Source organism: Chrysemys picta, chromosome 10, assembly GCF_011386835.1.
Source record: "Chrysemys picta bellii isolate R12L10 chromosome 10, ASM1138683v2, whole genome shotgun sequence".
Classification (NCBI taxonomy): Eukaryota; Metazoa; Chordata; order Testudines; family Emydidae; genus Chrysemys; species Chrysemys picta.
The window spans coordinates 20,287,735-20,301,807 of NC_088800.1; the positions used below are offsets into that span (position 1 = coordinate 20,287,735).

General features: G+C 41.3%; 1 protein-coding gene across 6 annotated transcripts in view; it reads left to right on the forward strand.

Annotated features, from left to right (window-relative positions):
- The first annotated feature begins 2,678 nt into the window (after window positions 1-2,678).
- Window positions 2,679-14,073, forward strand: part of CEP152 (centrosomal protein 152) — a 47,759-nt gene continuing 36,364 nt past the window's right edge. For 3 of the 6 annotated variants that reach the window (XM_042841825.2, XM_065559390.1, XM_042841826.2), the window contains exons 1-4: window positions 10,504-10,659; window positions 12,780-12,880; window positions 13,166-13,232; window positions 13,453-13,797. In XM_042841825.2, the coding sequence (XP_042697759.2) occupies window positions 10,552-10,659; window positions 12,780-12,880; window positions 13,166-13,232; window positions 13,453-13,797 (621 nt within the window). In that variant the 5' untranslated portion in view covers window positions 10,504-10,551. Of the gene's footprint in view, window positions 2,816-5,649; window positions 5,786-10,503; window positions 10,660-12,779; window positions 12,881-13,165; window positions 13,233-13,452; window positions 13,798-14,073 lie in introns of those variants that run through there. The other 3 variants (XM_008163263.4, XM_042841828.2, XM_042841827.2) reach the window with 2 other exon arrangements.

Sequence of the window (14,073 nt, forward strand, 5' to 3'; positions counted from 1 at the left end):
TGACTGTCTTAGGACTTTCGTTTTTCCTTCATGGACAGATGTCCATGCAGAAAATATCTAGCATGTGGGTATGGTATTTATAGCTTGATGAGAAATAGACTTAAAACCTCCACCCTGAAATTGAACATCCATACCCTTTAGGAAAATTTGGCTCAGAGCACAAACTTTATGGCTTGGGCTTCTCTTGGGTGTCATTAAAGCAAAATTGTGAGAGGAAAAATGGGAAAAGAAGCTGGCTAAAATGTACACTGATGGAATAATCAAGTAATATCTCAGAATCTGTTGCTGTGGAAGGGAGAAAACGGAAGAATCCTGAAGACTACAGATACAACTCAGGTGCTGCTGTAACACAGCCATATGCTGATGACAACAGACATACCGGTACTTTCTAGATTAAATCACTAGAACTCCAGTTAGTCTTTTCCAAAAAACAGAGAGGCCTCTATCATTTGTGTATTTGTGAAGGTCCCTGACCCTCTGGGTGTGCCAGCTACTGTGTACAAAGTACATTATCCTGTGCACAGTGGCAGAATTCTAGAAAGTTTCCCTGAAAACCATGTTAGAGCCTCTGAGAAAAGTCTGTGGCATGAATTGGTAAGCATGCCTATGCAAGTCACTTCACCTTTCTGTGCCCATGAGGATATTACTTTTGCAACTGAAGTTGTAAGAATTGGTTAATGCATGTAAAGCTCTATCTGTGCTAAGTATTATTAAGATTTTACTAAGCCCCACAAGGAAGGACACAGATGTACCTCAGGAAACCCCACTGGAAATGCAGAGCATTTCACGCCCTTTATCAAAGTACATGCAGATGCCACTGAAATAACAGAAATTTGCTTGAACAAATTAAAATTTGTATTTGGATAATTTCAATAAATAAAATGTTATATCACACACACACACACGAATATCTGTGTGCTCTTACCTGCCTCAATATGTCTGTATCAGGACTTCCGAAGTTTATATGATTTAATGCTGATTTAAGCAGTGGAATTATACTGTTTATGGAAGGTGTCAACGCGTGGTGCAGTTAGAAAAAGAATATGTGTTAGCAGATGAGCAAATGATCCATACTTGGGAAGACCCTCTGTAGTGTTAATTTTGTTATGCAAATTTATGGTACAGGCAGTACCTGTGGAGTTCTTTGAGCAGCAGGAGAGTTTGGCTTTTGCCAAGGGTTTCTGATCATAATCAATTCTTGAGGCAGAGTTGTTCTCTGAGACTCAAGCAATGATGTTGGGTTAAAAGTGCTGAAAAAGGGGATTGCCCTGAATGTTGTTTTACCACTTCAGACTAGTGTATGTGTGTTAATAAAATCAGCTACACTTAAAATATGCCCAGCAATTTGCACCATTTGGGGAGGCAAATGTGTCCCTCCCCCCTCCCCAAGATTTTTGTACTTGCTCAAAATTTTATATGGCATCAGGGAGCCATGGCTTGACCATTCTTAAGCAGTGGACCTGTGCTAATCAATATGACCACTGCTGGAGCAGCCCAGAGTGTCCTTTTAGCTGCAACATCATAGAAATTTGACTCGGCCACCCCACAAAACAGAGGAAATTTCCATGAATGGGATTGTGACCTGGCCCATGGGATCAAAATACCACTCAGATTTGGCTAGGTGCCCTTCTGTCCAGATGGAGGAATAGTCGGGCCAAATGGTGGTGTGACTTGGCACATGGGGAGTGTGTTCTAATACAGCTGAATGCAGAGGACTCCCCTCAGAACTCAGCTCCTGGAACCACTGGCACATTCACTGTATGGATAAGGGAAAAGGGAGTCTCTATGCCTAACGGAGACCGTGGGTCCCTGCGGAAGGAAGAATGGGATGAGAAGGCACCAGGATGTGGTCTCTGCAGGGGAAGGACTGGAATTTGACCCCTGCCCCCAAAGTATCTGAATTGGTGCCACTTATTTCCAGACTCGATATGTGTTGACTGATGTGCCCTCCATGGGGAAGCCAACCTGTAAGGCTCCAGCCAATGCTACCATTCAGAAAAGGGACAACATGGATGTCCCAATCGGCTAGTGATATCAGTGAATGGGGAAATGTTACAATACAAGCATGTGATATGCAGCATTATTCATACACCCCTGTCTCCCACAGAGATTTATTAAGAAATCAAGCAATAATCAATTTAATAGTCAACCACAAGCTGCACTCAACCAGCTAATCTTAAAATCAGTTTCAGAACTCTCATCACATGGCATCTATATGATGCCAGCACATTTCAGCCTAAGATGGTCATGGGCTCTTGCTGTGATGCAATTGCATGTTGCAGTGATGTCATGTCTTGTTGCCATGTCAGGGTGCCATCATGTTGCTATGGCGCTGCCATGTTTTGTGGTGAGGCATCACATGTTGCTTTCATAGCTGTACGTGGTAGATCCCCTGGTGTGTGCATGTCCCACATCCCCTTACTGTTAGGGTCCCTCCCAGCTGTAGGCCTGGGATGCACCGTGGGGACAAAAAGGGGATAAAGGACTGGCCAGTAGCTGAGGTCCACTAGAACCCTACTGCCCCTTCCAGCTATTGGCTAAGATCCCCAGCCAATCAGCGAGCGGCAGCGCTTCCCGCGGCCTTCCGCGCCGGCTTTCAAACTGCAAACACTGGGGTTTGCAGCGCAACTGAACATGAATGAGAGGGACAAGTAAGTCCCGCCCCCAAAGCAGGGCACTCTAGGGCGGAGAACGGCAGCCTGGTCGCTGACTGGAGGATTCGGCTATCACTCAAAGGGGGTTAGGCTGTGTCACGCGGAAGGCTACCGGTGGGATTTGATGGAAGGCGAGTAACTGCAGCGTCCTGCGGCCCCTGGTGAGTATCGGTGCGGGCTCCGCTCTGCTCCTCTCCTGGGGACCTACGGGGAGTGGGAGCCCCCCTGAGCGCCGGCCCTGCCTTTTCCCTGCCCCCATCGCGGGGCTCGGTACGGTCCCTAGTTGGTGGCCACAGCGAGCGGGGCCTCGCCCCTTCCGGGGGTCGCCTCCTACCACCTTCCTCAGCGCTGGCGCTCCCATGGGAACACGGAGAGGGATGCGCGACCGGGCAGCAAACTCCGGCCACAGGCTTGTCTGCTGTAGCCTTCGGGTCCCACCGTGCTGCTGCCGTGGGGGCGGGGCCTCCTGCCAGCCCCGTCTTCCCCCCCCCCCCCCAGTGCATCCGGCTGCGCTGGGGGTGGCACTGATCCTGCGAGTGACTCGCCCTGAGCCTGCCGGGCCCCGCTGAAGTCAGTAGAGGGTGGGGAGGGCGAGCGGCTGCTGGAATCTAAAGATTCTTAAACCCTACTCCTGTGTAGGACCAATGGCTAATGAAATACAGTAGTGACCTTACAGCCAGTGTGGAGTGCCCCTGACGGCTGCAGTGGATGTTTTCTCATTGCTCTGTAGTGAGAGCTGCTCTGGCAGAAGCAAAAGGAATTCCCTCTACTTTAGTTGATTAAAAAACTCAATTGTTCTTCAGATCAACTTCTGGGTCCGATATCTTGAGTCTTTAAAAAAGAAGAAACTTGAAATCTGTCTCTGTTGTCACACTGGTTTATGAGTGTTAGTCTGAATCTGTAAAAAGCAACAGAGGTCCTGTGGCACCTTTAAGACTAACAGCAGTATTGGGAGCATAAGCCCTGATCATTGTCAAAAGAGTGAACCTGATTATACACAAAGTACTCTGAAATTCACAAAATAAAGAAATTGAACAAAAAAGCATTCTCCTGCTGCCTTTCAGTTGTAGTCATCTTGGCTGTTGTTTGTAACTATATAGTAGGTAAAGAAATTTTCAGTTAGAAATGTAGGCTAGGAATTTCAGAGGTCATCTATATGTCTTGAATTATGTGGTGGGTGCCACCCCTAGGTCTCTCGGAAAATCCCAGCTGTAATTTTCAAGCTGCTGGTTTTTCTCTTAACTAGTACTGCCAACCCTGAAGTAGCTTTAGAAAAGGGAGGTTTGCCAATGGACCTAGTACTATGTGTATGATGAGAAGCTGTTATATTTGTGTTTATGCTTCAAAGATGAGTGTGTGTGCACTCTGATTATGTGCACAGGACTTCAAAAAATACATGTATTTACGGTGAGTAGATGTTAGCAACTTATGCAGGATTTGAGCTTGGAATGACCATCACAAACGTCACTACCTTTAGTTCCGTGTGCAAGGTGCGCTTATTTGATCTTTTCTCTTCTAATATTAAAAAAAAGCATGTACGTATTAACATAAATAAAACATTTATACCAAAACACCATTCTGCACACAATTCTCCATCTGCGGAGAGGGGAGAGAAGAATTGAACCACACATGACAGATGTTAGTCCTGTCATTTATTGTTAGAAGCTGCCCAGATGCTGTGATGTGGAAGGTATTCGAACCTAAATGTAATACAATAGGCTTTTAGAGAAAAATATTGTTACAAAGATCACTTTCCTGAAATCAAGCTAAACTAATGCATTGCTGTCTTCCTAATTCTGCAGACTGGTTCAGTGCCTTATTTACTGTTTATTGCTTACTGCTTTATTGCTTTTGTCAAGCTGCAGACTGACCAGATCTGAAGAAGAACTGTGTGTCGCTCAAAAGCTTGTCTCTTTCACCAACAGAAGTTGGTTCAATAAAAGATACTGTATTACCTCACCCACTTTTTTTGGTCAATGTTACTGCTACCAGTAGGGTTCTGAATAGCTGCATTGAAAACTGACAAGAATTGGGTCAATTTCACTGCTGCTGCTTGGGAAAATTATCAGTAGATGCAGGTGCAAGAGCTATTTAGTAGAGATGATTTAAAAACAGAGGCTGAAGGGAGGAGTAGATGAGGACTGCTGCAACCAGTAAGCTCAAGTAACCTTATGCATATTTTGAAGGAGATTTTGGGATGGATGCTAGGAAATACTCAGAATAAGTATAAGTAGGCAAACACCCTTAAAGTAATTATGTCCAAAACGTTATATGCTTTCCTTAATTTGGGAATGACACGTTTACTAAACCTGTTGTTTGGGGGTGGGAATAGCAACATGTACTACAACTATATCAAAAAAAGCAGAGGGGGGCTAGGTATAAAAGTGCTGTAAAAGCTGCTGTAGTAGTTCTGGTATTGCCACGTACAGTTGATCAGAAAAGATTTAAATCCTAAACAGCTAATTAAGGATGGTCAGAAGTCTTTAATTGACAGGACTTTTTTTGCTTCTATTATGGTTTGTATCAGTGCTCTGGTAGTGGCATACTTCCAGTATTTTTTACGTCAGTTTCATGAACTATAAAACAAACGAAACTGCCGCCCCCGCCGCCACCCCCCCCCCCCCCGGGACTAATAGAAGGTAGTATTTATCCACTTATACTGAGTGAATACATACTGACTCCCTAGAGGCCAAATATTTTGACATACTTCTTATGACCATAAATTATTTTAAGTAACCTGTTCATTTGAATGTTTATGTAATGATTAAAGGTTAAACACTTTGACAGCTAAACATTATTTATTTAAATGTTTTAATTGCTAAAACACAGAATTCTTAGAATTTAAAAAGTCTTGCTAACACATTGAGATGCTATAGTGGAAGATCAAGGTAATCCACTGATAGTTGCAGTGTTTGTTTTGAAGTAAGCGTTGTGTTGCATGTCCACTTGATTTTTGTTGTTGCTCATATGTAACTTTTTCTTCCTCCTGTGATAGGTTTTAAACAAGTTGGACAACAAAAACTTTACCTTATTAGAAAACAATGTCACTTGACTTTGACAGTGGAGCTCTGCAAACTCAACATGAAGAAGAAGATGAATATGACCAGGAGGACTATGCAAGAGAGCAAGAGGTGAAAGCAAAGAAATGACATAAATCTGAAGGCTTGTTTAACTCTTTCCTTTTCATTTCTTTTATCCATAGTTATAATTATTTTGAAGGATTATAAATTTGAATTTTTTAATTCCCAAGGCTCTCATGAGAGCACAGCATGCGATACTACAGTACATTGTTTTTAAAAGAATTACACCAAATGTCAAGAAGAGATGAGATCCTACTTTTTGCAGAACTGCACACCTTCAATACATGATGAGACAAAATTAAAGGCCTCCATCACCTGGGAACTGTGGTTATTTCGCAGCAACCTCTCCCCTGGTTAGGATTACTTACTTAGGAGGCTAAAGTTTTGGTAGGAGTGGGGGAATATTTTCTACTCTAGTCACCAGCTTGATGGTGTGACAAAAAATATGTTTTAATATTTTAATTTTGGAGTTGAGGCGCTCCCTTGTCTGGCCATGCTGGATGCTTTCAGGGTGGCTAAAAACTGATATATATATATATATATATATATATATATATATATATATTTTAAAATCAAAATAATCAGATTATTTAAATTTAAATACAGGGTTATATTTAAAAAAACAATTTAAAAATTAAATTTGAAATTGACAATCTAAGGTGTAAACTTATCTATTAAAATGATTTACATTAAATATAAAAAATATTAAGAAGCAAATCTTTGCTGCCTGGTTTAAAAAAAAAAAAAGTCAGATCTTGAACTGGTGGAAGGTTAGGACTCAGATCCCACAGAGAGGAGTACAGTATAAATGTCTAGATATCTCATTGCCCAAGTACACACAGCACAAACAAATAGCAACATAGCTTGCATAGAGTGACTAGAGAACCAGGAAATATTCTCTGATCTCTGTGCAGGTTTCTTGCTGTGTCACCCACTCCCTTTTGGGGTCCACTATCTAAAGACATGATGGGCTCTTGTGATACCTTATGAGGTATTACAAGCACTCTTGTGTGTGGACACTAATATCGGTTTATAGTAAATGCCAAAGTTCTGTAGCACAGACTGACCTTTACAGTTGCTACATTTCTGTAATAATACTACTAAATTGATGTCTGGTCCTTTGATCATTGCAACACTTTTCAGAAGAATTAGGAGTGTTAATTTCAGTATCCTAGCCAAACGTAAATGTAGGGAACTTACATTTTACTGTCTTAGTTATAAGTTACTTTCTATTTCTTTCTGAAAGTATCACCAGCTACTTTTTAAAATAAGGTTTAATGTTGTCAGGGGAGATAAGGTTATGGTGACATCACAATCTGCTTGAGTTTACTTTTGCGTCTCTTATGATCTCACTAGAAACAGCTGATGGGTTTTTAGTTCCTTTTATTTTATTTTTGGGGGGCTCTTGTTCTAGCTGAAGGCATGTCTCTTGACTTCCCAAGGTCAGTTTTAGGAGAATTGTGAACTGTGCCATTTAAAGATAGGTGTGTGTGTATTTGGGTTATGAGAAGAGAATTTATGGCAGCAGTTGTTATAGTTGTGTAGCAGTTGAACTATTCTCAAAGTTAATCTTTATCCTTTTAATGAAAAGGGGCAGCGTCTGAGAGCATTGGTCACACTTGTTTTGCGGTGTGGGGGAACTTCTTGCACCTGTAGACATTGAGGCAGTATTTGTCCCATGGTGAAGTGTTCTATCCTTTATGTAAATATTGATAATAAAGAATAGACTTGGAAAAATTAATGACCTCTTGATACCCAAAAATTATTTTGCTTCTCTTTGTAGCAGTAGCTTCTGTGCCACTCTCCTTGGATAAGGATAGTGATAGTTCTTCTAGTGAGAGATGCTGTGTTCTTGAACTGAGAAAAGACATTCTGAGATCAACAAAGCAATTAATGATGTTCCATATACTTCAGTGCGGGATGATCTTTTTTTAAGAGGTCTCTATTGTGATGTAAGCTCTCTTGATGTATACTATTGCTAAGGTGTATTATCTGAAAGAACTCCTTGTGTGTCATTCTTTTTGTGTCAGCTTATGTTTGCTTCCACTGACTCTTTTTTTATTACTACTTGCTGCTTCTGCCTCAGAACTGCAGAGGGTGCTTTGGTGCCAGAGGATTGAAGGCAGAGGTCAGAGTATTTGTAGTGTCTCACTACAAGTTTTATTACTTGGCCACTTTGTTGAGTGGATCTTTCTTTAATGATCTTGAATTTCACTGTACCCATGAGCTTTTGGAAGTTAACTATGATGGTTACTGCTTCTTTCCTGGAACTGGGGACGGTTATGATCTTTACCTGTGTGATATGGTGATCTGTCTAGGACTGGAAGCACCTATTGGATTGGAACTGTTTATAAGGTCAGATTTGTGGTGTGAATGGCTGTGTGTAAGCTGGAAATCGCCTGTGAGAGAGAGCTGGTTTGGGGCCATCATATTAGAGGTGTTAGCAGTGAGATGTTGCAGATCTCCTTGGCTGAGGCTTGTGAACTTTAGTACCATGTTAGACAGCATCTCAATCAGCTCCCTGAAGAAACCTCTTCTGGTTAAAGACTTAGATGTTCGCAGGATACCCATGTTGGTCTTATCTCCAGAACTGCAGATGTAACTAGGCACGTTTGAAAGACTTTGATTAGACACTTTTATCTGAGGCCAGTTTGGAATAGAATGGCTACTTATTCGATTTTAGTACGCTAGAATCTGTGATTTACTCCTTTAGCCTGAGGAAATGAGGGGAGCTACCACTGGGCCCATAGTGTTAGGCAACCAGATTCTGGTAAATCACATCTGGTTAGGGTGCTCACAGGTGATGAGATCATAAATGTGATGTGGTCTTGCATTGGTTAAGAGGAACTTAGGTTCTGGAGTTGACCTTATCTATGTGCATATACATGTGCAGTTGCTCTGGATTGGCTGTAGTATCTAATGAGACTGTGTGCTTGCACTTCTTGTGGATGTTTCTTCTAGATAAAACTTGCATTGGGAAGGAGCAGGATTGGGTTGAAGGTGATATTTGGGGTAGAGCGGGGAGGTGTTTTTTGGTTGTGGTAATCTATCAATACTGTTATTACTGCTTTGACATCTGTTTAATCTAGCTATTTAATGCCATAGCATTTGTTTTATAAGCCCAGTTCTCTTTCCTTGTGCATTAGAGAACATGTCAACAAGAAAACTTGTAAATACCAACCAAAGTAATTGCCCATGTCATTATTTCTCAGACATAGTTATAAGTGAGGGTCTTCCCATCCCCCTGGATGGCTTTGCTTATTCTAGGTTTGGGCAAACAGGACTTTTTAAAGGTAATTAGCATTATTTTCGGTGACTTTATTGCACGTGGAATGTGATTTTCTTCTACTTTAGGTGTTAACTGAATATGGTGGTCCTTTCCCTCTTTATCAAAAAAAAGTGGGGTGTGCGGGGCAAGGAGACACAAAGACATGGCACTTCTCATAACTAGGCATAAATCATGTCCTGACACCTGTTTTTAACAAGTTTTGTGGAGTAAGCTTAAAAAAACCAATACTTCTAGCAAAAAATGTACCTCCCTGCCCTGCTAAGATTATTTACTGCCCTGAGTATCTTGTTAAGTCACATGCTCTGTCTAGCATGTGGTAGGTAAAATGGAAAAAGGCAGCTGCTTTCTTTTTCTTGGGGATATGCCCGTCAGTGCAGCAAGCAAGGGGTAGACTCTCAAAACTTTGGGCAGTCATTTTTGTCACGAAGAGTCCCAGTCTGTATTAGAACCAGGCTCACAGGGAGACATACAACCTTTCTATTTTTACCTGCTTTTTTTTTAATCTATAAAGTCCTCTTTATCTTTGAGTGATTTTTGTCTTGAGACAGGTCAATTATTAACATCAAATTACTGCTCTTGCTGCTCCCACTGCCATGCTATACTACCTCAGCCTACTTGGAGTCCCATGACTTTCTAATTTATAAGAGTTACCAGAGATCCTCATTGTACTAACTCTTGATGGGTGCTCAGCTTTCTGCTGCAGGCTATTAGTATACTAGATCATACGCTCACCGCACTTCAATTCCTTCTGCTGGACTTAAGTCCCTGCCCCAAGGTGAGGCCAGTAAAATTGCTGAGGTAGTAGTACTTCCCGGTTGTAGTTAAGGAAAAGGAAAGTCTTGCTACTTTGAATTCTGCTGCTTTCCATTTCTGATCTCCTGCTGGAAACAATAAAGCTAGAGAAATATCTGAAGTCCAGCAAGGTTTTGAAGAGAGGTAAAAGTTTGTCCTTTCAATATGAATACAGCAGAAGGCATCTCTTCTCTCTTCCTTTTCTTTGGTATTTTGCTAGGGGCTTCAGAGTTATTACTTATAATTTTACATTGTATTGTCTTAGGTTGAAAGACTAAAAGGTGCTTGATTCATATAACTAGTCCATAGCATTGTTGAATGTCTGGAAACAAACAAAGGTTTAAGTGATGAGGTGGTGGTATTTAGAAAGATATTTTCCCTCACTTCCAGCCTTCCTCTTTATATGTGTCAAGTCTTAGGAAGCAGCTGAGTATGTTAATGGTTTCTTAAAACAGAGATTTAGCAATTTGGGAGAGTTTGATCTGAAAGGTTTTTGTTGGGGTTTTTTTTTGGGGGGGGGGGTTACACTAATTTTCTTTTCTCATGGTAATAACTGCTACTCTGAGATAGTGGTTTTTTTTTTGTACTTCATGTATAGCAGCTGATGTTTCTGCTCTAATTAACAAGTATGTGTAGATTGCTAGTTTAGAGAAGAACAAAGTTTGGGCGCAGGCACTAGATACAATAACTGATTATATGTTATGTAGCTTTCTAGTATCCTTTTGAGAAAAAGAAAATGTACTGCCCAGATCTACCAATTGAGGGTCAATATATGGCTATGTACAGAAACCTTTCTGAAGGTTTGGAAGAACAGGTACATTCTATACAGGATTCCTTATTCCAAGTAAGTACAGAAGATTATTTTATTTTTTAGAATTAATTTATGTGGGCAAAGGGAATAATTAAATATGGGAAAGTCAGGGTAGACTGCTTTGGGAAAGATAACATGACAGTGAATATTTAAAATGTGTTTTGGTGCCTTTCTCCTAAAAACTTTGAGGTGATTTTAGCTTGTTGAAGCTTACCTAAATAACATGCCAAGGGAGATCTCATGATTTTTCTAAGGAGATTTTTAGAGGAGTGCCGTCTTTTTATACTTGATTATTTCAATCATTGCATTGACTGCAGCAGTATAAACAACTCCTTCCTCAGGCGAGAGTTGAGAGGCTTAGTTAATGTTTGTACAGCATTTTGGAAGTGTAAAACACACTATAAGTACTATTCTAAATTTTTAGCTGACAGTAATTCTTGGTTTGACTGGTGTGTATTTACATATAGAATAAATTATAATGTCCCCATGCCCTAATCTAAACAGTCAACTTTCTTAATTAAATAGTCTTGACTTGTGAATAAACAGCATGCATGGCATACTCTGACTGCTAGACCTACCAGCTGTAGTCTGGGGAGCAATAACTGCCTTTGGCAAGCAACTGCAACTATTGGGCCCATGTAGGCGATGCTCTTCTAAACTAAATGCACAGGAATGACCCTTTTTGACTCTCATAAGAGATGTCTTGCCCAGAAATAAGGACAAATCTCTTTCCTAAAGTTCACCTTATGCGCCAGTATGTACAATTTATACACAAGGTATTTTTTCAGATATGTTGTATACCAGGGGTCGGCAACGTTTGGCATGCGGCTCGCCAGGGTAAGCATCCTGACGGGCCGGGCCAGTTTTATTTACCTGCTGACGCGGCAGGTTCGGCCGATCGCGGCCCCCACTGGCCGCGGTTCGCCGTCCCGGCCAATGGGGGCGGCGAGAAGCGGCGTGGGCGAGCGATGTGCTGGCCGCGGCTTCTCGCCGCCCTCATTGGCCCGGGACGGCCAACCGTGGCCAGTGGGGGCTGCGATCGGCCGAACCTGCCGTGTCAGCAGGTAAATAAAACTGGCCCGGCCCGCCAGCGTGCTTACCCTGGCGAGCCGCGTGCCGAACGTTGCCGACCCCTGTTGTATACCTAGCCTGCCACTGTTCTATCAGCAGTCTTCATCTGGTGGAGTGGATAGTATACTTGACCTTCAAGATTAGTTATTGCCAGTAAAATCACTGGCCAATATTTTGAAGGACATTTTTGTTGCTGTACTAGTTTCCTCCCTGGGAGACTTGTTGATGTATTCAGCTATCTAGCTGATCGTTTCTCACCATCAGTCAGCTCACCTTGAAATCTGTCTTGTGAAATAGAGGCTTTGAGGCTGAGTGTACTCTGGTAAACTGCGTATTAGGTGGGGAAAGTGACGCGTTTACATGTTACAATTTTGATTTCATTGTATATTCTCAATATACAGTAACTGAGAACATTAATCATCGCCACTTCTATTCTCCTTCTGGGCTGCCACTAGGGCAAGAGCAACATAACTTTCTCTTTCCTGGATTTGAGCTTGTTGGATTTTCTCAGTTAGTGCCTGATTGCCCTGCCCCCTGTTCTGCTTGAACATCTTTGATTACTGCAGCACTCTGATCTGCTGTATATACTAGCATTGGAACACTCTGTAATCAGCACTCCACTCTGTATGCTTCATAGCTGCAAGTGAAGGACTGCTAAATCCTCCCCCTATTATCTGCTAACTAATTCTGCTGAGGTAAGCACCCAAGGAGTGCACCTTAGCATGGGGGGAGAGGTTCCAGCAAGTTAGCACTCCAAAAAGAGGCTCTGTTCTGTGACGCTTGATCCAATGACTCTTCAGCACAAGTCACTTCCTGCAAGTACCTGCCAGAGAAATCACTAGGGTAGTAACTCCACCAACAAATAAGCATCCTTAACCTAACTGTGTCCCTGAGTTGCCATGGTAGCCCTGTTGTAACTGAGTGGCATCTTCTCAATGGAGGGAAAATTGGGTTTCACGTGAATTTGGTATTTCCTCAGTCTCTAACATGTGTATGACTTTTTTTTAGTTGAAGCATATGTTTTCAAAAGAGCATGAGTAAATTGTACTGTATTAATGTGTGTATTATTTGTCTGATTTCAGTTGCAACAACTATTAACAGACCTTCCCCATGACATGCTGGATGATAGTGGAGACCAGCTCTCTAATTACTCTGATTGCAGCATACATGAGGATGCAGAGCAGTAAGAAAGTTAATTTTTCTTGGTAGTCATTTTGCATGCTTTAAAAAAAGTGTGTGGTGAAGCTGAAGCTCCATCTATGGGCAGATGGTGTACAAACAAGTTTCTTAACTTTTTTTTATGAATAATGGGAATATACCACAACTTTAATCAGGCCTTAGGTTCCACAATAAATGGAGTAGGTGCTAAATAGTTTAATCTAGTTCTCTTTCAGAGAACATGGACATAACTACCCCCCCCAGTATGGTTACTAATGTTTCATGATATATTTTCTTTCTCTATATATAGAGCACATGAACCCTGGGAGCATGAGGCCAGGTGGAATGATCATCTGCTGATAACTAATCCCCAAAGTGTAAGTCCCCGACAAAATTGTGACCCAATAATAGGGTCTTCTCATTCAGAATAGCTTGTTTTTGATCTAGTAATTTATAGTATACAGTATTTTATATGATCCTTTACAAACCAAATAGTAATGCACATTGCCTGTCCTGACAAGCTTGTAATCGAAGAGGAAAAAACATGAGATAACAGTTCAGGTAAGGAAGAATATCAAATCTCTAATCTGTTCATAGGGCTATGAACAGGGACAGAATTTGTATCCTGAACAGTTCCTGTATGACCAAGGAAATAATCATGGTGAAACACATGCCAGTAATTGGACTGACCAGCTCAATGCGGACAAGGAAAGATGCATTTACGAAATTAAAGAGGACTACTCTGATAGACAGAGTGAAGAGGATCCTGATGATGTATATCTCGGCAGAGATGGGTATAAAGCACCAAGTCATTGCCAACAGAACAATGTATATCATCTCCCAGAAAATTTTAGACCATACACAAATGGCCATACACAGGAATTAAATAACCAACAAAACAAAACAGTAAAGTTTCCAGATGCTCCAAAGGAACATCTGAAGGTATTTAAAATATTGATGTATTTCTTTATCTTGTTTGTAAGTATTTTAATGATTTAAGTGTTGATGCTAGAGTATTATTTTAGCTGCTTTCAGTTTAGAAGATCTAGATTTAGTGCGAAGTATTACGTTTAGAGAAAAAAAATCAAATGCGCGATACAAAATGGGGAATAACTGGAGAATACTGCTGAAAAGAATCTGGGAGTTATAGTGGATCACAAATTGAAGATGAGCCAATAACATGATGCAGTTGTGAAAAAGGCTAATATTCTGGGGTAT